The 26,717-nt window shown below is 42.8% G+C and overlaps 1 protein-coding gene and 1 long non-coding RNA gene across 2 annotated transcripts in view; one reads left to right on the top strand and one right to left on the bottom strand.

Moving 5' to 3' along the window:
• Positions 1–26,717, bottom strand: part of LOC139277139 (FERM domain-containing protein 4B-like) — a 419,374-nt gene that overhangs the window by 22,923 nt on the left and 369,734 nt on the right. Inside the window, 4 exon segments of the mRNA XM_070895191.1 lie at positions 7,197–7,316; positions 8,594–8,727; positions 14,241–14,382; positions 14,533–14,671. Of these exon segments, the coding sequence (XP_070751292.1) occupies positions 7,197–7,316; positions 8,594–8,727; positions 14,241–14,382; positions 14,533–14,671 (535 nt within the window).
• The window catches only part of LOC139277140 (uncharacterized), a 47,901-nt gene that overhangs the window by 17,471 nt on the left and 3,713 nt on the right, over positions 1–26,717 (top strand). The window lies entirely within an intron of this gene.

The raw sequence follows: 26,717 nt of genomic DNA, 5'->3' as shown, positions 1-26,717 counted from the left end.
AACGTGATACAAAATGAGCAGCAGGTGAATGTATATAATGTATTTATTCAAGAAATACATTTTCCAGATAGAATATAGCTGGTTCCTGATGCACAGAGCTGGCTTCACAAGATAATTTCCCACACCCGTAAGAATGTGTCAATATAATTACAACATAAGAATTCTTTGCAGATGACAATTATTTGCTGGTATTCCAGATGAAAAGTTAGCTCCAATGCCTCAGCAAGTTGGCCATTACTGGATTCATGCAGACTGGGAAGGATAAATATGTGATCCCCGATCTGTAGTGAGTTAGTCCGTCTAGCTGGAATCAGATGAACTAGGAATGCCTCAGTCTACCCTGTGCTGGGAAAGCGGGGGGGGGGGGGGGGTCAAATCAGCCGCAATTCCTACTCCTGATTGCTCATCTCTACTGGAATGTGAATTTTGGGGGAGGGAAGTTTTGGGCTAGATTGTGATTCCCTACTACTGAATAGCCTGGTACTGGAGGGCTGCAGTGCCTGTGGCACAAATCTTATCTTCGGAGGAAGAGAAATGGCAAAGGCTTTGAACAAATACTTTGTATCTGTCTTCACGGTAGAAGACACTAAAAGCATCCCAACAATAGTAGAAAATCAGGAGGCAAAATTGAGGGAAGAAATTAAAACGATCACTAGAGAAAAGGTACTAGACACACTAATGGAACTAAAGGTGGACAAGTCCTCTGGACTAGATGGCCTATATCCTAGGGTCTTAAAAAGAAGTGGCCACAAAAATAATGGATGTATTGGTTATAATCTTCCAAAATTCCTAGATTCTGGAAAGGTCCCAGCGGATTGGAAAACCGTAAATGTAATGCCCCTATTCAAGAAGAGGGAAACAGAAAGCAGGAAAACTATAGGCCAGTTAACCTAACATTGGTCATTGGGAAAATGCTAGAATTCATTATTAAGGAAGTAGTAACAGGACATTTAGAAAATCAAGCAGAGTCACCATGGTTTTATGAAAGGGAAATCATGTTTGAAAAAGTTATTAGAATTCTTTGAGGAGGTAATGAGCAGGGAACCAGTAGATGTAGTGTATTTGGATTTCCAAAAGGTATTCGAAAAGATAGAAACATAGAAAATAGGTGCAGGAGCAGGCCATTCAGCCCTTCTAGCCTGCACCGCCATTCAATGAGTTCATGGCTGAACATGCAACTTCAGTACCCCCTTCCTGCTTTCACGCCATATCCCTTGATCCCCCGAGTAGTAAGGACTTCATCTAACTCCCTTTTGAATATATTTAGTGAATTGGCCTCAACAACTTTCTGTGGTAGAGAATTCCACAGGTTCACCACTCTCTGGGTGAAGAAGTTTCTCCTTATCTCGGTCCTAAATGGCTTACCTCTTATCCTTAGACTGTGACCTCTGGTTCTGGACTTCCCCAACATTGGGAACATTCTTCCTGCATCCAACCTGTCCAAACCCGTCAGAATTTTAAACGTTTCTATGAGGTCCCCTCTCACTCTTCTGAACTCCAGTGAATACAAGCCCAGTTGATCCAGTCTTTCTTGATAGGTCAGTCCCACCATCCCGGGAATCAGTCTGGTGAATCTTTGCTGCACTCCCTCAATAGCAAGAATGTCCTTCCTCAAGTTAGGAGACCAAAACTGTACACAATACTCCAGGTGTGGCCTCACCAAGACCCTGTACAACTGTAGCAACACCTCCCTGCCCCTGTACTCAAATCCCCTCGCTATGAAGGCCAACATGCCATTTGCTTTCTTTTAACCGCCTGCTGTACCTGCATGCCAACCTTCAATGACTGATGTACCATGACACCCAGGTCTCGTTGCACCTTCCCTTTTCCTAATCTGTCACCATTCAGATAATAGTCCCCTCGTCTAAATCATTAATGTACAATGTAAACAACTGGGGCCCCAGCACAGAACCCTGCGGTACCCCACTAGTCACTGCCTGCCATTCCGAAAAGTACCCATTTACTCCTACTCTTTGCTTCCTGTCTGACAACCAGTTCTCAATCCACGTCAGCACACTACCCCCAATCCCATGTGCTTTAACTTTGCACATTAATCTCCTGTGTGGGACCTTGTCGAAAGCCTTCTGAAAGTCCAAATATACCACATCAACTGGTACTCCTTTGTCCACTTTATTGGAAACATCCTCAAAAAATTCCAGAAGATTTGTCAAGCATGATCTCCCTTTCACAAATCCATGCTGACTTGGACCTATCATGTCACCATTTTCCAAATGCGCTGCTATGACATCCTTAATAATTGATTCCATCATTTTACCCACTACTGAGGTCAGGCTGACCGGTCTATAATTCCCTGCTTTCTCTCTCCCTCCTTTTTTAAAAAGTGGGGTTACATTGGCTACCCTCCACTCGATAGGAACTGATCCAGAGTCAATGGAATGTTGGAAAATGACTGTCAATGCATCCGCTATTTCCAAGGCCACCTCCTTAAGTACTCTGGGATGCAGTCCATCAGGCCCTGGGGATTTATCGGCCTTCAATCCCATCAATTTCCCCAACACAATTTCCCGACTAATAAAGATTTCCCTCAGTTCCTCCTCCTTACTAGACCCTCTGACCACTTTTATATCCGGAAGGTTGTTTGTGTCCTCCTTAGTGAATACTGAACCAAAGTACTTGTTCAATTGGTCTGCCATTTCTTTGTTCCCCATTATGACTTCCCCTGATTCTGACTGCAGGGGACCTATGTTTGTCTTTACTAACCTTTTTCTCTTTACATACCTATAGAAACTTTTGCAATCCGCCTTAATGTTCCCTGCAAGCTTCTTCTCGTACTCCATTTTCCCTGCCCTAATCAAACCCTTTGTCCTCCTCTGCTGAGTTCTAAATTTCTCCCAGTCCCCAGGTTCGCTGCTATTTCTGGCCAATTTGTATGCCATTTCCTTGGCTTTAATACTATCCCTGATTTCCCTATAAGGCTACTACACAAGATACGAGCTCATGGTGTTAGGGGTAATATATTAGTTAGCCAATCCTCTATACATCCTAACAGAAAACAGAGTTGCAATAAATGGGTCTTTTTCAGGTTGGCAAACTGTAACTAGTGGGGTGGCACAGGGATCAGTGCTGGGGCTTCAACTATTTACAATCTATATTAATGAGTTGGATGAAGGGACCAAGTGTATTGTAGCTAAATTTGCTGATAATGCAAAGAAAGGTGGGAAAGTAAGTTGTGAAGAGGACAGAGAGAGTCTGCAAAGGAATATAGATAGATTAAGTGAATGGACAAAAATTTTGCAGATGAAGTATAATGTGGGAAATGGTGAGGCTATCCACTTTGGTCGGTAGAAAAGCAAACTATTATTTAAATGGAGAGAGAGAGAGACTATAGAATGCTGCAGTACAGAGGGATCTGGGTGTCCTCATACATGAAACACAAAAAGTTAGCATGCAGCTACAGCAAATAATTAGGAAGGCAAATGGAATGTTGGGCCTTTATTGCAAGGGGAATGGAGTATCAAAGTCCTGTTACAACTGTACTGGAGTACTGCGAACAGTTTTGGTCTCCATATTTAAGGAAGGATATACTTGCATTGGAGGCAGTTCAGAGAAGATTCACTCGGTTGATTCCTGGGATGAAGGGGTTGTCATATGAGGAAAGGTTGTGCAGGTTGGCCTGTACTCATTGCAGTTTAGAAGAATGAGAGGTGATCTTATTGAAACATACAAGATTTTGAAGGGGCTCAACAGGGTAGATGCTGAGAGGATGTTTCCCCTTGTGGGGGATCCAGAACTAGGGGTCATAGTTTCAGAATAAGGGGTCGCACAGTTAAGATGGAGAGGAGGAAGAATTTCTTCTCCATGGGTCGTGAATTTTTGGAATTCTCTACTCCAGAGAGCTGTGGAGGCTGGGTCATTGAATATATTCAAGGCTGAGATAGACAGATTCTTGAACTATAGAGAAATGAAGGGTTATGGGGAGCGGGCGGGGAAGGGGAGTTGAGGCCAAGATCAGATCAGCCATGATCTTATTGAATGGTGGAGCAGGCTCGAGTGGCCGTATTGCCTACTCCTGCTCCTATTTCTTATGGTCTTAAGAGGGGAGAGAATTAAAAACAGAAGCAGTTCTAAGTCATAAAAATAGGGTAGAAATTAGGTGCAGAAGCAGGCCATTCGGTCCTTCGAGCCTGCACCGCCATTCAATAAGATCATGGTTGATCATTCAACCTCAGTACCCCTTTCCTGCTTTCTCTCCATACCCCTTGATCCCTTTGGCCGTAAGGGCCACATCTAACTCCCTTTTGAATATATCTAACGAACTGGCCTCAGCAACTTTCTGCGGTAGAGAATTCCATAGGTTAACCACTGAGTGAAGAAGTTTCTCCTCAGCTCGGTCCTAAATGGCTTACCCCTTATTCTTAGACTGTGACCCCTGGTTCTGGAACTTGCCAGCAACAGGAACATTCTTCCTGCCTCTAATCTGTCCAATCCCGTCAGAATTTTATATGTTTCTATGAGATCCCTTCTCATTCTTCTAAACTCCAGTGGATACAAGCCCAGTTGATCCAATCTCTCCTCATATGTCAGTCCTGCCATCACAGGAATCAATCTGGTGAACCTTCGCTGCACTCCCTCAATAGCAAGAATGTCCTTCCTCAGATTAGGGGACCAAAACTGAACACAATATTCCAGGTGTGGCCTCACCAAGGCTCTGTACAACTGCAGTAAGATCTCCCTGCTCCTATACTCAGATCCTCTAGGTATGAAGGCCAACATGCCATTTGCCTTCTTCACCGCCTGCTGTACCTGCATGCCAAACTTCAATGACTGATGTACCATGACACCCAGATCTCGTTGCACCTCCCCTTTTCCTAATCTGTCACCATTCAGATAATATTCTGTCTTCCTGTTTTTGCCACCAAAGTGGATAACCTCACATTTATCCACATTATACTGCATCTGCCATGCATTTGCCCACTCACCTAATCTGTCCAAGTCACCCTGCAGTCTTAGTATCCTCCTTACACTGCAACCCAGTTTAGTATCATCTGCAAACTTGGAGATATTACATTCAATTCCTTCATCTAAATCATTGATGTATATTGTAAATAGCTGGGGTCCCAGCACTGAACCCTGCAGCACCCCACTAGTCACTGCCTGCCATTCTGAAAAGGACCCGTTTATTCCGACTCTCTGCTTCCTGTCTGCCAACGAGTTCTCTATCCACGTCAATACATTACCCCCAATACCATGTGCTTTAATTTTGCACAACAATCTTTTGTGTGGGACCTTGTCAAAAGTCTTTTGAAAGTCCAAATGCACCACATCCTCTGGTTCTCCCTTGTTCACTCTGCTAGTTACATCCTCAAAAATTATAGAAGATCTGTCAAGCATGATTTCCCTTTCATAAATCCACGCTGACTTGGACCGATCCTGTCATCGCTTTCCAAATGCGCTGCTATTGCATATTTAATAATTGATTCCAACATTTACCCCACCACTGATGTCAGGCTAACCGGTCTATAATTACTAGTTTTCTCTCTCCCTCCTTTTTTAAAAAGTGGTGTTACATTAGCTACCCTCCAGTCCATAGGAACTGATCCAGAGTCAATAGAATGTTGGAAAATGATCACCAATGCATCCACTATTTCTAGGGCCACTTCCTTAAGTACTCTGGGATACAGCCTATCAGGCCCTGGGGATTTATTGGCCTTCAATCCCATCAATTTCCCTAACAAAATTTCCTGACTAATAAGGATTTCCTTCAGTTCCTCCTTTTCGCTACACCCTCGAACCCCTAGTATTTCCGGAAGGTTATTTGTGTCTTCCTTAGTGAAGACAGATCCAAAGTATTTGTTCAATTCACCTGATTCTGTCTGTAAAGGACCTACGTTGGTCTTCGCTAATCTTTTTCTCTTCTCATATCTACAGAAGCTTTTGCAGTCAGTTTTTATGTTCCCTGCAAGCTTTCTCTCATACTTTATTTGCCCCGTCCTCATTAGACTCTTTGTCCTCTGTCCTCTGCTGAATTCTAAATTTCTCCCAGTCTTCAGGTTTGCTGCTTTTTCTCGCCAATTTATATGCTTCTTCCTTGGATTTAACACACTCCCGAATTTCCTATGTTAGCCACGGTTGAGCCACCATCCCCTTTTTATTTTTACAGGGATGTACAATTGTTGAAATTCATCCATGTAATCTATAAATGTCTGCCATTGCCTATCCACTGTCAACTCTTTAAGTATCATTTGCCAGTCTATCCTAGCCAATTCACATCTCATACCATCGAAGTTACCTTTCCTTAAGTTCAGGACCTTAGTCTTTGAATTAACACTGTCACTCTCCATCTTAATAAAGAATTCTACCATATTATGGTCGCTCTTCCCCAGAGGACCTCACACAAGATTGCTAACTAGTCCTCTCTCATTACACAACATCCAGCTCTCTAGTTGGTTCCTCGACATATTGGTCTAGAAAGCCATCCCTAATACACCACAGGAAATCCTCCTCCACCGCATCGCTACCAACTTGGCTAACCCAATCTATATGTAGATTAAAGTCGCCCATGATAACTGCTGTACCTTTATTGCACGCATTCCTAATTACTTGTTTGATGCCATCCCCAACCTCACTACTACTGTTTGGTGGTCTGTACACAACTCTTACTAGCGTTTTCTGCCCTTTGGTATTCCGCAGCTCTACCCATACTGATTCCACATCATCCAAGCTAATGTCCTTTCTTACTATTGTGTTAATTTCCTCTTTAACCAGCAACGCTACCCCACCTCCTTTTCCTTTCTGTCTATCCTTCCCGAATGTTGAATACCCCTGGATGTTGAGTTCCCAGCCTTGGTCACCCTGGAACCATGTCTCCGTAATCCCAATTATATCATAATCGTTAATAGCTGCCTGCGCAGTTAATTCATTCACCTTATTACGAATACCCCTCGCATTGAGGCACAGAGCCTTCAGGCTTGTCTTTTTAACACTCTGTCTCTTTAGAATTTTTCTGTTCTGTGGCCCTTTTTGATTTCTGCCTTGGGTTTCTCTGCCCTCCACTTTTACTGTTCTGCTTTCTATCTTTTGCTTCTGCCCCCATTTTATTTCTCTGTCTCCCTGCATAGGTTCCCATCCCCCTCTCCAACAGCACTAGCAAACACTTTCCCTAAAAACAACACTTTTTGTAATGCAAAACTTGCTTGGTCATTCCTGATCAGACCTATTGTGTATACAGTACTTGCCTCTTCACTTTGAAGGAGGCTATCATCCAGTTTGAAAGCTGTGCCTACTCGTCGTCGAACATGTGGAAGCTCTTCTCCTGAGGTCTGTGGATACTCTTTTGGTAGCTTGCCTGTTAATTCCTATAATAGAAACGCACAAGAAATTCCAGCCAAAAGCAAATTAAAGAACTTGCATTTATATATAGCGCCTTTGATGACCTTAGGACATCCCAAAATGCTTTACACCCAATGAAGTACTGTTGTAATGTAGGCAAGGCGGCAGTCAATTTGTGCACACAAGGTCCCACAAAGAGCAATGTGATAATAACCAGATCATCTGTTTTTAGGGTTGGTTGAGGGATAAATATTGGCTAAGACACTGGGGAGAACTCCCCCGCTCTTCTTCAAAATAGTGTCAGATGGAGCCTTGGTTTAACGTCTCTTCTGAAAGAGGGCACATCCAACATTGCAGCACTCCCTCAGTAGTGCACTAGGTTGTCAGCCTAGATTTTGTGCTCAAATCTCGAGTGGGACTTGAACCCACAACCTTTTGACTCAGAGGAGAGAGTGCTACCAACTGTGCCAGACAGCTGACACAAATTGCAGTCATAAAAGAGACAAAGAAATGATTGAACATTTGCATTGACAAGAACTATTTAAGAGTACTAAACATTGGCCCAGAATTTGCAGGTTTACCTAATCAAAGGTGTTCGCTGCAAGCCCTGAAGAAAGCTGGCCACAAAGATCTCGCAATTTCTATGGTGAGAAGTTTGACGTTTTCGATACACAAGAGATTTAAGTGTAATATCATGGGGAATCTTCTGTAACTTCAACAAGCTGTCTAAGCAGCCAATCACAGACAGGGAAGTAGGAAATGAAAAATTGCTTTTATTCCCACATTTAAAAAAAAGTTAGAGAGCAAAACAAAGATTGGTACGCTCTCAGTACGATAAGGTAAACCTGAAATAAATATGAACAAACTTTGAAATATGTAAAAAAAAAATTTTACACAAGTTTCTTAAAAATTTTTAATTTATATCGCAAGAGAGAAATTTGACACTCCACAAAATTTAAAGCATGTTTAAGGGCCATAATGTTTAGCAGTCAATACCCTGTTTAAAAACCCAGTTGCACCTAATCCAACAAGGCCCAACATTTAATGGGTTATTTAACAATGATATTACCACGGAAAAGCGCAGGTTTCAGTAGTTTCTCCGACTGCCGGTTCACAGAGCAGCCAGTGTCGGGGCAGTGAATGATTGACCGCGACTTCAGGATTTCTGCGGTTATATGTGCAGGCGCTACCTAAAGTTGCGGTCAGTTTCAATGGGGCAATAATAGCAAACGCTGTTGGTTCGCTGTTATTGCTCACCGCAAATTCTGGCCTGTTAAACTTGTGATTACAAAGTTATACTTACTGCTTCTCGTAAACAGATTTTCTTCAATTCCTCCATTCTTTGTTGGAGGGTATCTTGCAGTGCTCTCTGACGCTGCTTCAATTCAATGAGCTTTTCTTTCTTTTGCTCATCACTGACTTCAGAGTCCTGAGAACCTAAATGTTTGCACTCTTATTACTACCGACATTGAAGTAGTGTGGAGAAAAATGTAAAAACTACCAGATGCAGCAAAGGTGGCTTTTTGTTGTTCAAAACACAAACGCAGGATAGCTTTAGCAACAGATGTACTCTCCACAGGATCTGTTAAGTCTCTGTGGTCAGCAGAAGTAGAATGCAGGATCTGGCAAGAGTTCTCTTTACTAACTTGCAAGGATACCATTTCCGAGTTTTATTCGGCAGTCTTTTATAAAACTTATGGCACATTTACCAGTTGTAGAAATTAGCTTGCAGATTGACAACTTTACAGCCAATGTTAGAGCTTTCACTTTATTTTAAAAATCAAGGGGAACCCCTTTTTTTGTACAACCCAGCCATCCCAGCATGAAAAGAGGGCTTTCATTTCAGATTATTTTTCAGAAAGAATCTGAAACATTTATTACAAAATCCAATTTTTCCCACTTATGTTCAATTTTAGAAGGTCATGAACACATTCTTGCAGAATACATTTTTCTGTACATACTATTTAATATTGAAGTTAAATGTGTACATAAAAACATAAATACAGAATCCATTTTGGTATACAATTTTACAGTTCCTTATATCTAAAAGGAGCCATTAACTGAATTTGAAATCAATACAGTGCAGTATCTGAAGTTGTCTCCACATATTGATTTTCACAGATGGCCGAGCATCTGTAGGAGAGAGAGCACAGCTACAAGTAATGCCAGGTTTTACTTGACCCCAACAGAGTCACTGAACACTGCACAAGTTAGCTCCAATAGTGCTGAATCCTTTTACAACCTGATGAGACTTATCTTGTTCAATACAAGGTTTATTTTGGCACCAAACATAACACTATACCAAACATACTTCTATGTACTGCCAAATAAGAGTGAAAATAGAATATTCAATTTAAACTTATACATGATACAACGTAAAACTGTTTAATACTCCTGTTTCAGAGATTAATGATGCTGTTCACTTGACTTTCCAATTCCATAAAAGATTTATCTGCAGGGGCTAGTTGCAAAACGTGTTTTTGACAAGCGAGTTTGATTTATTAGTACTAACATGATCCCAATGAGATAAACCAGATTGACAGGTATGCACTGAGCAATGAATCCTCAGAACAGACAGCAGCATACTTTATCCTTTTGCCAACAAAATAAAATTTACGTTTGGGACTACACTTTAGGAATGAGCAACCTTTGCTCTATTGGGTGGGACATGGGAGGGGACGGAGGAGTAAATATGGAAAATTATTTACCGTTCTGTGAATGAAGCATCCAAATAAAATCCAGGCGAAGAGGAATATTGTTTAATCACACAACCAGTAACATCGAAATAAAGACTATATTGTGCCAAAACAAAAATTAAACGCTGCCAAATAGAACAGTCAATTTCTGTCAAGTGAATATGCAGGTTTCCAGAACACATTCACTTAATGAGATGACGGCGAGAATGAGTTCATTTCTGTTCCATAATTCAGGTATACTTTAAATTTAAACAGATTTTGCCTGAAATGCAAAATAGTTTATACTGCTATTTTAATTTATTGCTGTTTTGTAGATTTTAAAAAAGTTGACTTATCAAGAGACAGTGCACAGTTTGATTGAAAGTAATTGTAATATTAAAAATATCTAAAGAATAAATAATTAGATGATTCATTCAAATTCGCAACATGCCAGAAAATAGTTTGACATTTTCAATTTCTATTCCGTTTCTTTGATGAAAACTTATGTAAAAGGGAAATTAAACACTGAGCGGAAGGAACTATGTTACATAACTATTAAATATTGAAAAATTAAAGTAAAATCAGAAATGTCTAGAACAGTGCCTATATGTCCTTTTATAATGGAACTACATAAGAACGTAAGAAATAGGAGCAGGAGTAGGCTATACGGCCCCTCGAGCCTGCTCCGCCATTCAATAAGTTCATGGCTGATCCGATCATGGAATCGGGTCCACTTAACTGCCTGCTCTCCATAACCCCTTATTCCCTTATTGTTTAAGAAACTGTCTATTTCTGTCTTAAATTTAGTCAATGTCCCAGTTTCCACAGCTCTGAGGCAGCGAATTCCACAGATCCACAAGCCTCAGAAGAAATTTCTCCTCATCTCAGTTTTAAATGGGCAGCCCCTTATTCTAAGATTATGCACTCGAGTTCTAGTCTCCCCCATCAGTAGGGACATAGAAACATAGAAAATAGATGCAGGAGCAGGCCATTCAGCCCTTCTAGCCTGCACCGCCATTCAATGAGTTCATGGCTGAACATGAAACTTCAGTACCCCATTCCTGCTTTCTCGCCATACCCCTTGATCCCCCGAGTAGTAAGGACTTCATCTAACTCCCTTTTGAATATATTTAGTGAATTGGCCTCAACTACTTCCTGTGGTAGAGAATTCCACAGGTTCACCACTCTCTGGGTGAAGAAGTTTCTCCTTATCTCGGTCCTAAATGGCTTACCCCTTATCCTTAGACTGTGACCCCTGGTTCTGGACTTCCCCAACATTGGGAACATTCTTCCTGCATCCAACCTGTCCAAACCCGTCAGAATTTTAAACGTTTCTATGAGGTCCCCTCTCACTCTTCTGAACTCCAGTGAATACAAGCCCAGTTGATCCAGTCTTTCTTGATAGGTCAGTCCCACCATCCCGGGAATCAGTCTGGTGAATCTTCGCTGCACTCCCTCAATAGCAAGAATGTCCTTCCTCAAGTTAGGAGACCAAAACTGTACACAATACTCCAGGTGTGGCCTCACCAAGGCCCTGTACAACTGTAGCAACACCTCCCTGCCCCTGTACTCAAATCCCCTCGCTATGAAGGCCAACATGCCATTTGCTTTCTTAACTGCCTGCTGTACCTGCATGCCAACCTTCAATGACTGATGTACCATGACACCCAGGTCTCGTTGCACCTTCCCTTTTCCTAATCTGTCACCATTCAGATAATAGTCTGTCTCTCTGTTTTTACCACCAAAGTGGATAACCTCAAATTTATCCACATTATACTTCATCTGCCACGCATTTGCCCACTCACCTAACCTATCCAAGTCACTCTGTAGCCTCATAGCATCCTCCTCGCAGCTCACACTACCACCCAACTTAGTGTCATCCGCAAATTTGGAGATACTACATTTAATCCCCTCGTCTAAATCATTAATGTACAATGTAAACAGCTGGGGCCCCAGCACAGAACCCTGCGGTACCCCACTAGTCACTGCCTGCCATAAAGTACCCATTTACTCCTACTCTTTGCTTCCTGTCTGACAACCAGTTCTCAATCCACGTCAGCACACTACCCCCAATCCCATGTGCTTTAACTTTGCACATTAATCTCCTGTGTGGGACCTTGTCGAAAGCCTTCTGAAAGTCCAAATATACCACATCAACTGGTACTCCTTTGTCCACTTTATTGGAAACATCCTCTCTGCATCCACCTTGTCAAGCCCCCTCATAATCTTGTACGTTTCGATAAGATCACCTCTCATTCTTCTGAATTCCAATGAGTAGAGGCCCAACCTACTCAACCTTTCCTCATAGATGACCTGGAAGAGGGGACAGAGTGTAGTGTAACAAAATTTGCAGATGACACAAAGATTAGTGGGAAAGCGGGGTTGTGTAGAGGACACAGAGAGGCTGCAAAGAGATTTAGATAGGTTAAGCGAATGGGCTAAGGTTTGGCAAATGGAATACAATGTCGGAAAATGTGAGGTCATCCACCTTGGGAAAATAACCCAGTAAAAGGGATTATTATTTGAATGGGGAGAAATTACAACATGCTGCGGTGCAGAGGGACCTGGGGGTCCTTGTGCATGAATCCCAAAAAGTTAGTTTGCAGGTACAGCAGGTAATCAGGAAGGCGAATGGAATGTTGGCCTTCATTGCGAGAGGGATGGAGTACAAAAAGTAGGGAGGTCCTGCTGCAACTGTACAGGGTATTGGTGAGGCCGCACCTGGAGTACTGTGTGCAGTTTTGGTCACCTTACTTAAGGAAGGATATACTAGCTTTGGAGGGGATACAGAGACGATTCACTAGGCTGATTCCAGAGACGAGGGGGTTACCTTATGATGATAGATTGAGTAGACTGGGTCTTTACTCATTGGAGTGCAGAAGGATGAGGGGTGATCTTATAGAAACATTTAAAATAATGAAAGGGATAGACAAGATAGAGGTAGAGAGGTTGTTTCCACTGGTCGGGGTGACTAGAGCTAGGGGGCACAGCCTCAAAATACGGGGGAGCCAATTTAAAACCGAGTTGAGAAGGAATTTCTTCTCCCAGAGGTTGTGAATCTGTGGAATTCTCTGCCCAGGGAAGCAGTTGAGGCTAGCTCATTGTGATTTGAATACATTCAGATAGATTTTTAACCAATAAGGGAATTAAGGGTTATGGGGAGCGGGCGGGTAAGTGGAGCTGAGTCCACGGCCAGATCAGCCATGATCTTGTTGAGTGGCGGAGCAGGCTCGAGGGGCTAGATGGCCTACTCCTGTTCCTAATTCTTATGTTCTTATAAGTCAACCCCCTCATCTCCGGAATCAACCTCGTGAACCTTCTCTGAACTGCCTCCAAAAAGCAAGTATATCCTTTCGTAAATATGGAAACCAAAAGTACACGCAGTATCCCAGGTGTGGCCTCACCAATACCCTGTACAACTGAAGCAAGACTTCCCTGCTTTTATACTCCATCCCCTTTGTAATAACGGCCAAGATTCTATTGGCCTCCCTGATCACTTGCTTTACCTGCATACTAACCTTTTGTGTTTCATGCACAAGTACTCCCGGGTCCCGTTGTACTGCGGCACTTTGCAATCTTTCTCCATTTAAATAATAACTTGCTCTTTGATATTTTCCTGCCAAAGTGTATGACCTCACACTTTCCAACATTATACTCTATCTGCCAAATTTTTGCCCACTCACTTAGCCCATGTCCTTTTGCAGATTTTATGTGACCTCCTCACACATTGCTTTTCCTCCCATCTTTGTATAGTCAGCAAACTTGGCTACGTTACACTTAGCCCCTTCTTCCAAGTCGTTAATATAGATTGTAAATAGTTGGGGTCCCAGCACTGATCCCTACGGCACCCCACTGGTTACTGATTGCCAACCCGAGAATGAACCATTTATTTCGACTCTCTGTTTTCTGTTCATTAGCCAATCCTCTATCCATGCTAATATATTACCCCCAACCTCGTGAACTTTTATCTTGTGCAGTAACCTTTTATGTGGCACCTTGTCAAATGCCTTCTGGAAATCCAAATACACCATATCCATTGGTTCCCCTTTATCCACCCTCTTTGTTACATCCTCAAAGAACTCCAGCAAATTTGTCAAACATGACTTCCCCTTCATAAATCCATGCTGACTCTGCCTGACCGAATTTTGCTTTTCCAAATGTCCTGCTACTGCTTTAATAATGGACTCAAACATCTTCCCAACCAGAGATGTTAGATTTTAGTTTCCTGCTTTTTGTTTGCCTCCTTTTTGAAAACATGCACAGCAAAGAGTTTACCTGAGGAGATTAAGCTGCCATTACTAGCTGTTATAATTGGATTTTTGCCATCCACGTTTGCCAGTTTAGAAGCTTTAGGCATTCCTGTGTCAGTCAAGTCCATTGCAATATCACTGAGACTTCTTGCTGATGGAATCTTTGCCTACAGGAGCAAAAAGAAATCTGTAATAAAATGATCTTCTCCAAAGTCACAATATTTGAGTCCAAGGGTTAATGAATTATATTTCAAATCGATGTTCAAGTTCTCATGTTCACCTTCAAGTTTTAATCCATTCTCTGATTGGCAACTTACTTTGCTTTGTTTTCTGTCCAGGTAGAATTGATGTTGACTTATTGCCATCACCCAAATGGATTTGATCAGGGAGTTGCTTGCATACCATGTGTTTACCACCAGCCCAGTCTGCCCAAATGTTCTTCTTGACAATGGTACTCTAAATTAAAAAAGACACAACGAGGCACTGTTTTGTTATTGTTTGGATCCAAAAGTAAATCAGTTCACACGAGGCAAATCAGATTTACATTTATTATAACAAATACTCAATAATACAAAATGAAGATCACAACAACTTCGAAAGAAAATAAAGACTTGCATTTATATAGCGCCTTTCACGACCACCGGACATCACAAAATGTGTTACAACCAATGAAGTACAATTGAAGTGTAGTCACTGTTGTAATGTAGGAATTGCGGCAGCCAATTTACACACAGCAAGCTCCCACAAACAACAACATGATAATGACCAGATAATCTGTTTTTGTATTGTTGGTTGAGAGGATTGGCCAGGACTCCAGGGATAATTCCCCTGCTCTTCTTCAAAATAGTGACCTGGGATCTTTTACGTCCACCTGAAAGAGCAGACGGCATTCTATTTATATAGTGCCTTTAACATAGTAAAATGTCCCAAGGCACTTCACAGGAGCAGAATCAAACAAAATTTAACACTGAGCCACATAAGGAGGTATTAGAACTGTATGTTGCGGAACCAACCAGGGAGCAGGCTATCTTAGATCTGGTATTGTGTAATGAGACAGGATTAATAAACGATCACCAAGTAAAGGATCCTCTAGGAATGAGTGACCATAACATGATTGAATTTCAAATTCATTTGGAGGGTAAGTTGGATCTCTAACCAGTGTCCTAAGCTTAAACAAATGAGACTACAAAGGTATGAAGGCAGAGTTAGTTAAAGTGGACTGGGAAAATAGATTATAAAGTATGGGACGGTTGATGAGCAGTGGCAGACATTTAAGGAGATATTTCATAACTCAACAAAACTATATCCCAATGAGAAGGAAAGGCTTTCAGAGAAGGGATAACCATCCGTGGCTAACTAAGGAAATGAGGAGGGTATCAAATTGAGAATAAGAGCATACAATGTGGCCAAGACTAGTGGGAGGCCAGAGGATTGGGAAACTTTTAAAAGCCAGCAAAGAACGACGAAAAAAATGGTGGGGGGTGGGGGAGATAGATTATGAAATTAAACTAGCACGAAATATTAAAAACAGATAGTAAGAGTTTCTACAGGTATTTGGCCTCAATTTTCCCCAGTGATTTGCAGCATTTTTGGGGCACAGGCTGCTTTTTTTGGCCTAAGTTAAAAAATACAAGTTTCCTCAATCAATTTGCACCAGCGTAACTCAGTTAGTTACAATTTCTTTTTCAGTCAAAGGGGGCGTAACCTGCCACCTGCGCCAATTCTGGCCAGTTAGGCACGTTTGGACAGCTCAGAGTTACTCCAGTCCTTTTTAGGCCAGCGTATATGGCCTCTGTAGAAAAACCTTTTGGTGAGTTAAAGAAATCGGCGCAGGCAAGTAAATCAGTGCAACATATGCCCGGACAACTGCAGCAGGAGAGGTAAGAGAGAGTGGGGGCAGGGGGGAGGGGAAGAGAGCATTTCGGGTATAGTTAGGTGCGGGGACTGGCATCGGGAGGAGGCCAATCGGCCTGGGATCGGGAGGAGCCCGTATGGACCGGGATAGGTGCTGGGACACCATTCGGCCAGGGATTAGGTGCAGGGATCGGGACCGGCACCGGGAGGCCCTTTGGCTTGGGATAGGAGCAGGGACTGGCACCGGGGGGAGGGACTTTAACAATTTAATGGAGGTAAGTTGCTGCAATGTGTAATGTGCTTGTGCAGGTTGTGAGCTGGCTTTATATTTCACTTTCCAGCCTCAGCCCGCATTGTGTCCCTGGTTACCGCGGCAACCCAATCTTTTTGCCGCAGATCTTGGGCTCCATCCCCAAAACTAAACGACAGGCTAGGCGGCGCCAAAATGAAGAAATCAAACGGGGAAACTTGGATGATTTTTTTTTGGTGTACTTGGGCCCCCAAAAAACGGACGTAACTCTTCAATTACGCCAAAACAAACATCTTTGGGGAAAATTGAGCCCATAAAAAGGAAAAGAGTGGCTAACCTAAATGTTGGTCCCTTAGAGGTTGAGACTGGGGATTAATAATGGGGAACAGGGAAATGGCAGAGACTTTGAACAAATATTTTGCATCGGTCTTCACGGTAGAAGACAATAAAAATATCCCAATCGGGGATAATCAAGGGGCTATAGGGACGGAGGAACAATAGGGAGGCAGGCTACTATCACCATCACTAAAGTAGTAGTACTCGGTAAAATAGTGGGACCAAAGGCGGACAAGTCCCCTGGACCTGATGGCTTGCATCCTAGGGTCCTAAAAGAAGTGGCTGCAGAGATAGTGGATGCATTGGTTGTAATCTACCAAAATTCCCAGGATTCTGGGAAGGTCCCAGCGGATTGGTAAACCGCAAATATAATGCTCCTATTTAAAAAAGGAAGCAGACAGAAAGCAGGAAACTATAGACCTGTTGGCATTGGGAAAATGCTGGAGTCCATTATCAAGGAAGCAGTAGCAGGACATTTGAAAAAGCATAATTCAAATCAAGCAGAGTCAGCATGGTTTTATGAAAGGGAAATCATGTTTGACAAATTTGCTGCAGTTCTTTAATGATGTAACGAGCTGAGTGGATAAGGGGGAACCAGTGGATGTGGTGGATTTGGATTTCCAGAAGGCATTCGATAAGGTGCCACATAAAAGGTTACTGCACAAGATAAAAGCTCACGGGGTTGGGGGTAATATATTAGCATGGATAGAGGATTGGCTAATGAACAGAAAACACAGTCGGGATAAATGGGTCATTTTCTGGTTGGCAAACAGTAACTGGTGGGGTGCCGCAGGAATCAGTGCTGGGGCCTCAATGATTTACAATCTATATTAATGACTTGGATAAAGGGACAGAGTGTAAGGTAGCCAAGTTTGCTGATGATACAAAGATGGAAGGAAAAGCACAATCTGAGGAGCAAACAAAAAATCTGCAAAGGGTTATAGACAGGCTAAGTGAGTGGGCAAAAATTTGGCAGATGGAGTAGAATGTGGGGAAATGTGAGGTTATCCACTTTGGCAGAAAAATAGAAAAGCAAATTATTACTTAAACTGGAGAAAAATTTCCAAGTGTTTCAATAGAGAGACCTGGCGGCCCTTGTGCATGAAACACAAAAAGTTAGTATGCAGGTACAGCAAGTAATCAGGAAGGCAAATGGAATGTTGGCCTTTATTGCAAGGGGGAGAGGGTATAAAAGCAGAGAAGTCCTGCTACAACTGTACAGGGTATTGGTGAGGCCACACCTAGAATACTGCGTGCAGTTTTGGTCTCCGTATTTAAGGAAGGATATACTTGCATTGGAGGCTGTTCAGAGAAGGTTCACTAGGTTGATTCCGGAGATGAGGGTGTTGACTTATGAAGATAGGTTGAGCAGGTTGGGACTACACTCATTGGCGTTCAGAAGAATGAGAGGTGATCTTATTGAAACATAAGATAATGAGAGGGCTCGGCAAGTTGGATGGAGAGAGGATGTTTCCACTCATAGGAGAAACTAAAACTAGAGGGCATAGTCTCAGAATAGGGGGCTGCCCATTTAAAACTGAGATGAGGAGGAATTTCTTCTCTGAGGGTTGTAAATCTGTGGAATTCTCTGCTCAGAGAGCTGTGGAGCTGGGACATTGAATATATTTAAGGCTGAGAGAGACAGATTTTTGAGCGATAATGGAATAAAAAGTTATGGGGAGTGGGATGAGAAGTGGAAATGAGTCCATGTTGAGATCAGCCATGATCTTATTGAATGGCGGAGCAGGCTCAAGGAGTCAAATGGCCTACTCCTATTTCTTATGTTCTTATGACCAAAAGCTTGGTTGAAGAGGTAAGCTTTAAGGAGTGCCTTAAAGGAGGAAAGAGAGGTAGTGCAGCAGAGGTTTAGAGAAGGAATTCCACAGGTTAAGGCCTTGGCAACTGAAGGCATTGGTGGAGCGATTAAAATCGGGGATGCTGAAGAGGCCAGAATTGGAGGAGCGCAGATATCTCAGAGGGTTGTAGGGCTGGAGGGGATTACAGAGATAGGCCTTGGAGGGATATGAAAACAAGGATGGGATTTTCAAAATGGAGAAGTTGCTTAACCGAGAGACAACATAGGTCAGGGAGCACAGGGTTGATGGGTGCATGGGACTTGGTGTGAGTTGGGATAGGGCAGCAAAGTCCAGAGGTAAAGGCAAGGATGAGGGTTTCTGCAGATGAGCTGAGGCAGGGGTAGAGTCAGGCGAAGACAGAAGTGGAAATAGATTGTCTTATTGATGGTGCAGATGTGTGGTCGGAGGCTCATCAGGGTCAAATACGAGACCAAGGTTGCGAATTGTCTGGTTCAGTCTCTGACAGTTGCCAGCGCGAGGGATGGAGTCAGTGGCTAGGGAACGGAGTTGGTGGCGGAGTCTCTAGACAATGGCTTTCATCTTCCCAATATTTAGTGGAGGAAATTTCTGCTCATCCAGGACTGGAAGACGGAAAAGTAATGGAGACAATTTAGGGACAGTGGAAACCATAGTCTTCAATTAAACATTTGGAAAGTAAAGTGCTGGTTTCTATGATTTTGAAATTGGACTGAAATGCACCCAATTTTCATTTTGCTTAACCAGTTAGATTTCTATTATGCTATTTACAACTCCTCCTTCAACAGAAAGGACCAGATGGTCTGGACCATGAGCTTGTTCCCAGCTGCTCTCAATGTTATTTCAAGGACCGATTGATGGGAAGTGTGCTTTTATGTGTTAGAAGATGGGGTAATGCTGGCTCAATGATTAAGTCTCATGAAACTTAAGACCTAGACGTCAGGAAATTGCCCCACCTGTGTTCCCTCTATGGGACATGTTTGTCATCATCATAGGTGGTCCCTCAAACGAGGATGACTTGCTTCTACAAGAGTTCACAGATGTTTCAATGAATGACCCGATGTTCTAGTCCTGAACTCCTATTGAGGGGGTGGAAGATGCCCGTGTGTGGATTTAAAAAAAAAAAACGTGTGGTGACCGTTGCACACCAGCCACCACACGGGCTTGACAGAGCTAGGTCTTTATCCAGTGGCAAGGGTTGAACCAGGGATGACTGGAAACCTGCTCTGCTGTACTGACCTAGTGCGCACACATATCGCAGTGTGGGCTGACCCGTGCTGCCTCTGGGCCCTTGACTCTTCTGGGTCACGTACCCTCATTCGCTGCACCTTCACCCACGATGTTTCAGGGCCCAGTGGTCCAGCTCTATTTATAGCCCCAATCTGCGGCAGTGTTCTCACACAGGTCGGAAATGTTTGTATCATTTCACAAACAGCTGTTTTAAGAATAAACACAAAAAGAACAGACCCCTCCCCGCCCCCCCCGCCCGCCCTGTCTCCCCGCCAGAGGCTATGTTCTACAATACTGTACTGTATCCACAAAAATGTATCTAGGCTCAATGCTAAAATATATGATTTATACACTTCTTATTACAATTCATTCATGGGATGTGAGCATCGCTGGCAAGGACAGTAATTATTACCCATCCCTAATTGCCCTCGAGAAGGTGGTGCTAAGCCACCGCCTTGAACCGCTGCAGTCCCTGTGGTGAAAGCATACTTCTTTGTAGCGGTTTGGTACAATTGGGTACAAAGCTAGGCCATTTCGGAGGGGAGTTAAGAGTCAACCACATGGCTGTAGGTCTGGAGTCACATATAGGTCAGACCAGGCCAGGACGGCAGATTTCCTTCCCCAAAGGACATTAGTGAACCAAATGGGTTTTTACGAAAATCTGGTAGTTTCATGGTCACCATTAGCTTTTTATTCTGGATTTATTTATTTAAGTGAATTTACATTCCCCACCGGCCGGGGTGCACTCATGTCCCTGCATCATTAGTCCAAGCCTCTGGATTACTAGTCCAGTAACATAACCACCATGGTACCATGTCTATGGAGTACAACAGCAGCTCTTTTCATTTTAAGGGAAATCATGTTTGACAAATCTTCTAGAATTTTTTGAGGATGTAACTAATACAGTGGACAAGGGAGAACCAGTGGATGTGGTGTATTTGGACTTTCAAAATGCTTTTGACAAGGTCCCACACAAGAGATTGGTGTGCAAAATTAAAGCACATGGTATTGGGGGTAATGTACTGATGTGGATCGAGAACTGGTTGCCAGACAGGAAGCAAAGAATAGGAATAAACGGGTCCTTTTCAGAATGGCAGGCAGTGACTAGTGGGGTACCGCAAGGTCCAGTGCTGGGACCCCAGCTATTTACAATATACATTAATGATTTAGACGAAGGAACTGAATAAAATATTTCCAAGTTTGCAGATGACACTAAGCTGGGTGGCAGTGAGAGCTGGGAGGAGGATGCTAAGAGGCTGCAGGGTGACTTGGATAGGTTAGGTGAGTTGGTAAATACATGGCAGATGTGCTATAATGTAGATAACTGAAGTTATCCACTTTGGTGGTAAAAACAGGAAGGCAGATTATCTGAATGGTGACAGATTAGGAAAAGGGGAGGTGCAATGAGAACTGGGTGCCATGGTACATCAGTCATTGAAAGTTGGCATGCAGGTATAGCAGGTGGTGAAGGCAGCAAATGGCATGTTGGCTTTCATAGCGAGAGGATTGGAGTATAGGAGCAGGGAGGTCTTACTGCAGTTGTACAGGGCCTTGGTGAGGCCACACCTTGAATATTGTGTTCAGTTTAGGTCTCCTAATCTGAGGAAGGACATTCTTGCTATTGAGGGAGTGCAGCGAAGGTTCACCTGACTGATTCCCGGGATGACAGAACTGACACATGAGGAGAGACTGAATTGACTGGGCCTGTATTCACTGGAATTTAGAAGATGAGGGGGGGGATCTCATAGAAACATATCAAATTCTGACAGGACTGGACAGCTTAAATGCAGGAAGAATGTTCAAGATGTTGTGGAAGTCCAGAACCAGGGGTCACTGTCTAAGGATAAGGGGTAAGCCATTTAGGACCGAGATGAGGAGAAACTTCTTCACTCAGAGAATTGTGAACCTGTGGAATTCTCTACCACAGAAAGTTGTTGAGTCCAGTTTGTTGGATGTATTCAAAAGGGAGTTAGATGTAGCCTTTACGGCTAAATGGATCAAGGGGTATGGAGAGAAAGCAGGAATGGGGTACTGAAGTTGCATGATCAGCCATGATCATATTGAATGGTGGTGCAGGCTCGAAGGGCCGAATGGCCTACTCCTGCACCTATTTTCTATGTTTCTATGTAAAGTCCACATAAGGATACATAGAGGGAAAAATGTATTCCACTGATAGGGGAAACTAAAACGAGGGGGCATAGTCTCAGACTAAGGGGCCGCCCATTTAAAACTGAGATGAGGAGGAATTTCTTCTGAGGGTTGTAAATCTGTGGAATTCTCTACCCCAGAGCGCTGTGGAGGCTGGGTCATTGAATATATTCAAGGCAGAGGTAGACAGATTTTTGAGCGATAAGGGAATAAAGGATTATGGGGAGCAGGCAGAGAAGTGGAGCTGAGTCCATGATCAGATCAGCCATGATCTTATTAAATGGCGGTGCAGGCTCGAGGGGCCAAATGGCCCACTCCTATTTCTTACATATTGTACTGGATTTTCTCTACACCATTCTGTAGTAAGGACAATGGACAAGTGGATGCAGCCTTACAAGCTATGGAGTTCAGTGCCACATTGAATTATTAGGCAGAAGGCTATCAGTGGGACTCCTTTCCTTTCACTCACCACCATTAAAATAGGCAGCATTCCAGATTAACTTGTGCCAGCCACCAAGACAGAAATAGTAATTTGCAACCATCTCAACACATGACCAATTGTAACCTTTGCAGAATATTTAACATACCTTCAGGTCATGAAGTATACAAAAACACAGATGTTGAATGCAAACAGTTAAAACTCCTCAGTTGCTTTTATCCCCCCTTCAGATAGTGGCTGAATAATCACATTTTTCTTAAATTTATTAGTTTCTTCAGGAGTTAGGCTTGAACTGGCCAGAAGCCAGTAAATGGGAGCATTTGTTATGCTACTATCCCCAGAAATAAATCTGGCAATAGAAATGGAATGTAGAAAACAGACTGCAGCTGCTTAGACAGCGTACACTCTGAAAAAGCATAAAAACATTAAAAATACAAAATTACTAGTAAAACCTGTATGGCTTCATGCAATAAACTTTACATATATCATTAAGATATAGATGAAAGCAATGATCAAAACATGCAAATAGTTCCATACTGAAACTAGCAATCATTTCTAAAGGCAGTGCATAGTTTAAAAAAAAAGGTTTTTAAAAATGTTGTGAAAATTCATCCAATTCACTGAAAATGTACGTTTCCAATTTTGCAGAGAATTTCTCAGTGGAAAGTAGGTAGTGTCCTCCACATTACCTCCAGGTGCACGCCACATGTTACCAGTGACTTAATACAGGCTCAAAACATTTTCTTCTTACCAAGTACATGTAACAAGTACAGAGATTGGAACCTTTCTGCTTTTACAAGAAGCATTTATATAGCACCTTTAACGTAGAAAGATATTCCAAGATGTTTCATCGAGACAAAAGAAAATTGACTCCAAGCCACAAACACTTGGCTCAGAGTTATGGGTTCCAAGGAGACAGAGAGGGGTAACAAGGAGGTAAATCTAGAGAATGGGACATAGGCAGTTGAAGATACAACCATCAATTGGCACAGTGAATGGAGAAAGGTTGCTCAAGAGGCAAGTCAGAAGAATGGAGTGTTCAGGGGAGGGTTGGAGGAGGTTAGAACCAAGAAGGTTAAGGTCATGAAATTTAAACACGAGGATGATCATTTTAAATTTGAGGACTTAGAGGACAAGGAGCCAATCTAGGACAGCGAGTACAGGTGCGGCTTGATGCAGGATAGAAGAGAGTTTTGGATGAACTGACGTTTATGAAGGGTAGGGGTTGAAGATGCTGAGATTATGAACATTTAAAATATCAATTTTATTTTATGGCAGAGATAATATTCAACCATTTTCATTTATATAATGTCTTTAATCTAAAGAACAGCCCCAGATGATCAAAAGCTTATTATAAAGATTGGATTTTAAGAAGGTTTTTGAAGCTGGAGGGAGATGGAGAAGTTTAGGAGGGAATTCCAGAGAGCAGGACAAGGCGGCTGAAGGATCTGCAGCCAATAGAAAAGACTTGCATTTATATAGCGCCTTTAACAACCTCAGGACGTCCCAAAGCGCTTTACAGCTAATCAAGTACTTTTTTTGAAGCAGAGTCACTGTTATACTGTAGGAAACACGGCAGCCAATTTGGACACAGCAAGGTCCCAAAAACAGCAATGTGATAATGATCAGATAGTCTGTTTTCGTGATGTTGGTAAAATAATAATTATTGGTCAGGGCACCATGGAGAACCCTCCCGCTCTATTTCAAAATAGTTTCGTGGGATCTTTTACGTTCACCGGAGGGGGTAGACAGGGCCTCAGTTTAATGTCTCACCCGAAAGACGGCATCTCCGACAGTACAGCACACCCTCAATGCTGGGGCTAAGGGAAGGTGAACACACAAAAAGACCAGAATCAGAGGATCAGAATGTTCCAGAGGTGGGGCACAAACATAGAGCTGGAGGTGATTGCAGAGAAAGGGTGGGGCAAGGCCATGGAGAGATTTAAAAATAAACATGAGGATGCATTAAATTTAGTGTGTTGCAGGCAGCGAGCCAATGTAGGTCAGCAAGGACAAGAGTGATGGACGACTGGGACAATAGGAGCTGCAAGTGTGAAAGAGAGTATAAAAAACAATATTGCTGAAGGTTTATAGCTCACAAACCAGTTAAGTGAATTCAAATTTTAGCTAACCTATTGTTCTGGACAATATTAATCTGGAGAAGGTTTCAAAGATTAATTTATTTAAAAATAATTTTAATTGCTTGAACATAGGAGGTTAGATTCTATAAACACATTTGTAACAAAACCTATATTAAAATAGGTAACTTCGATGGTTTGAGGCATGAATTGGCTAGAATAGACTGGCAAATGATACTTAAAGGGTTGATGGTGGATAGGCAATGGCAAACATTTAAAGATCACATGGATGAACTTCAGCAATTGTACATCCCTGTCTGGAGTAAAAATAAAACGGGGAAGGAGGCTCAACCGTGACTAACAAGGGAAATTAAGGATAGTGTTAAATCCAAGGAAGAGTCATATAAATTGGCCAGAAAAAGCAGCAAACCTGAGGACTGGGAGAAATTTAGAATTCAGCAGAGGAGGACAAAGGGTTTAATTAAGAGGGGGAAAATAGAGTATGAGAAGAAGCTTGCCGAGAACATAAAAACTGACTGCAAAAGCTTCAAAAGATATGTGAAGAGAAAAAGATTAGTGAAGACAAACGTAGGTTCCTTGCAGTCGGATTCAGGTGAATTTATAATGGGGAACAAAGAAATGGCAGACCAATTGAACAAATACTTTGGTTCTGTCTTCACGAAGGAAGACACAAATAACCTTCCGAAACTACTAGAGGACCGAGGGTCTAGTGAGAAGGAGGAACTGAAGGATATCCTTATTAGGCAAGAAATTGTGTTCGGGAAATTGATGGCATTGAAGGCCAATAAATCCCTGGGGCCTGATAGTCTGCATCCCAGAGTACTTAAGGAAGTGGCCCTAGAAATAGTGGATGCATTGGTGATCATTTTCCAACAGTCTATCGACTCGGGATCAGTTCCTATGGACTGGAGGGTAGCTAATGTAACACTTTTTAAAAAGGGAGGTCGAGAGAAAGCGGGTAATTATAGACCCGTTAGCCTGACATCAGTGGTGGGGAAAATGTTGGAATCAATTATTAAGGATGAAATAGCAGCGCATTTGGAAAGCAGTGACAGGATCAGTCCAAGTCAGCATGGATTTATGAAGGGGAAATCATGCTTGACAAATCTTCTGGAATTTTTTGAGGATGTAACTAGTAGAGTGGACAAGGGAGAACCAGTGGATGTGGTGTATTTGGACTTTCAAAAGGCTTTTGACAAGGTCCCACACAAGAGATTAGTGTGCAGAATTAAAGCACATGGTGCTGGGGTAATGTACTGATGTGGATAGAGAACTGGTTGGCAGACAGGAAGCAGAGAGTCGGGATAAACGGGTCCTTTTCAGAATGGCAGGCAGTGACCAGTGGAGTCCGGCAGGGCTCAGTGCTGGGACCCCAGCTATTTACAATATACATCAATGATTTGGATGAAGTAATTGAGTGTAATATCTCCAAGTTTGCAGATGACACTAAACTGGGTGGCGGTGTGAGCTGTGAGGGAGATGCTAAGAGGCTGCAGGGTGACTTAGACAGGTTAGGTGAGTGGGCAAATGCATGGCAGATGCAGTATAATGTGGATAAATGTAAGATTATCCACTTTGGGGCCAAAAATGCGAAGACAGAATATTATCTGAATGGTGGCAGATTAGGAAAAGGGGTGGTGCAACGAGACCTGGGTGTCATGGTACATCAGTCATTGAAAGTGGGCATGCAGGTACAGCAGGTGAGGAAGGCGGCAAATGGTATGTTGGCCTTCATAGCTAGAAGATTTGAGTATAGGAGCAGGGAGGTCTTACTGCAGTTATACAGGGCCTTGGTGAGGCGTCACCTGAAATAGTGTGTTCAACTTTGGTCTCCTAATCTGAGGAAGGACATTCTTGCTATTGAGGGAGTGCAGCGAAGGTTCACCAGACTGATTCCCGGGATGGCCGGACTGATATGAGAGACTGGATCAACTGGGCCTGTATACATTGGAGTTTAGAAGGATGAGGGGGGGGATCTCATAGAAACATACAAAATTCTGACCGGACAGGACAGGTTAGATGCGGGTAGATTGTTCCCCATGTTGGGGAAGTCCAGAACCATAGTCTTAGGATAAGGGGTAGGCCATTTAGGACTGAGATGAGGAGAAACTTCTTCACTCAGAGAGTTGTTAACCTGTGGAATTCCCTGCCGCAGAGCGTTGTTGATGCCAGTTCATTGGATATATTCAATGGGAAGTTAGATATGGCCCTTACGACTAAAGGGATCAAGGGGTATGGAGAGAATGCAAGAAAGGGGTACTGAGGGAATGATCAGCCATGATCTTATTGAATGGTGGTGCAGGCTCGAAGGGCC

The sequence above is a fragment of the Pristiophorus japonicus genome, chromosome 12, assembly GCF_044704955.1.
Source record: "Pristiophorus japonicus isolate sPriJap1 chromosome 12, sPriJap1.hap1, whole genome shotgun sequence".
Lineage (NCBI taxonomy): Eukaryota > Metazoa > Chordata > Chondrichthyes > Pristiophoridae > Pristiophorus > Pristiophorus japonicus.
This window is presented reverse-complemented; position numbering and strand designations above follow the sequence as displayed.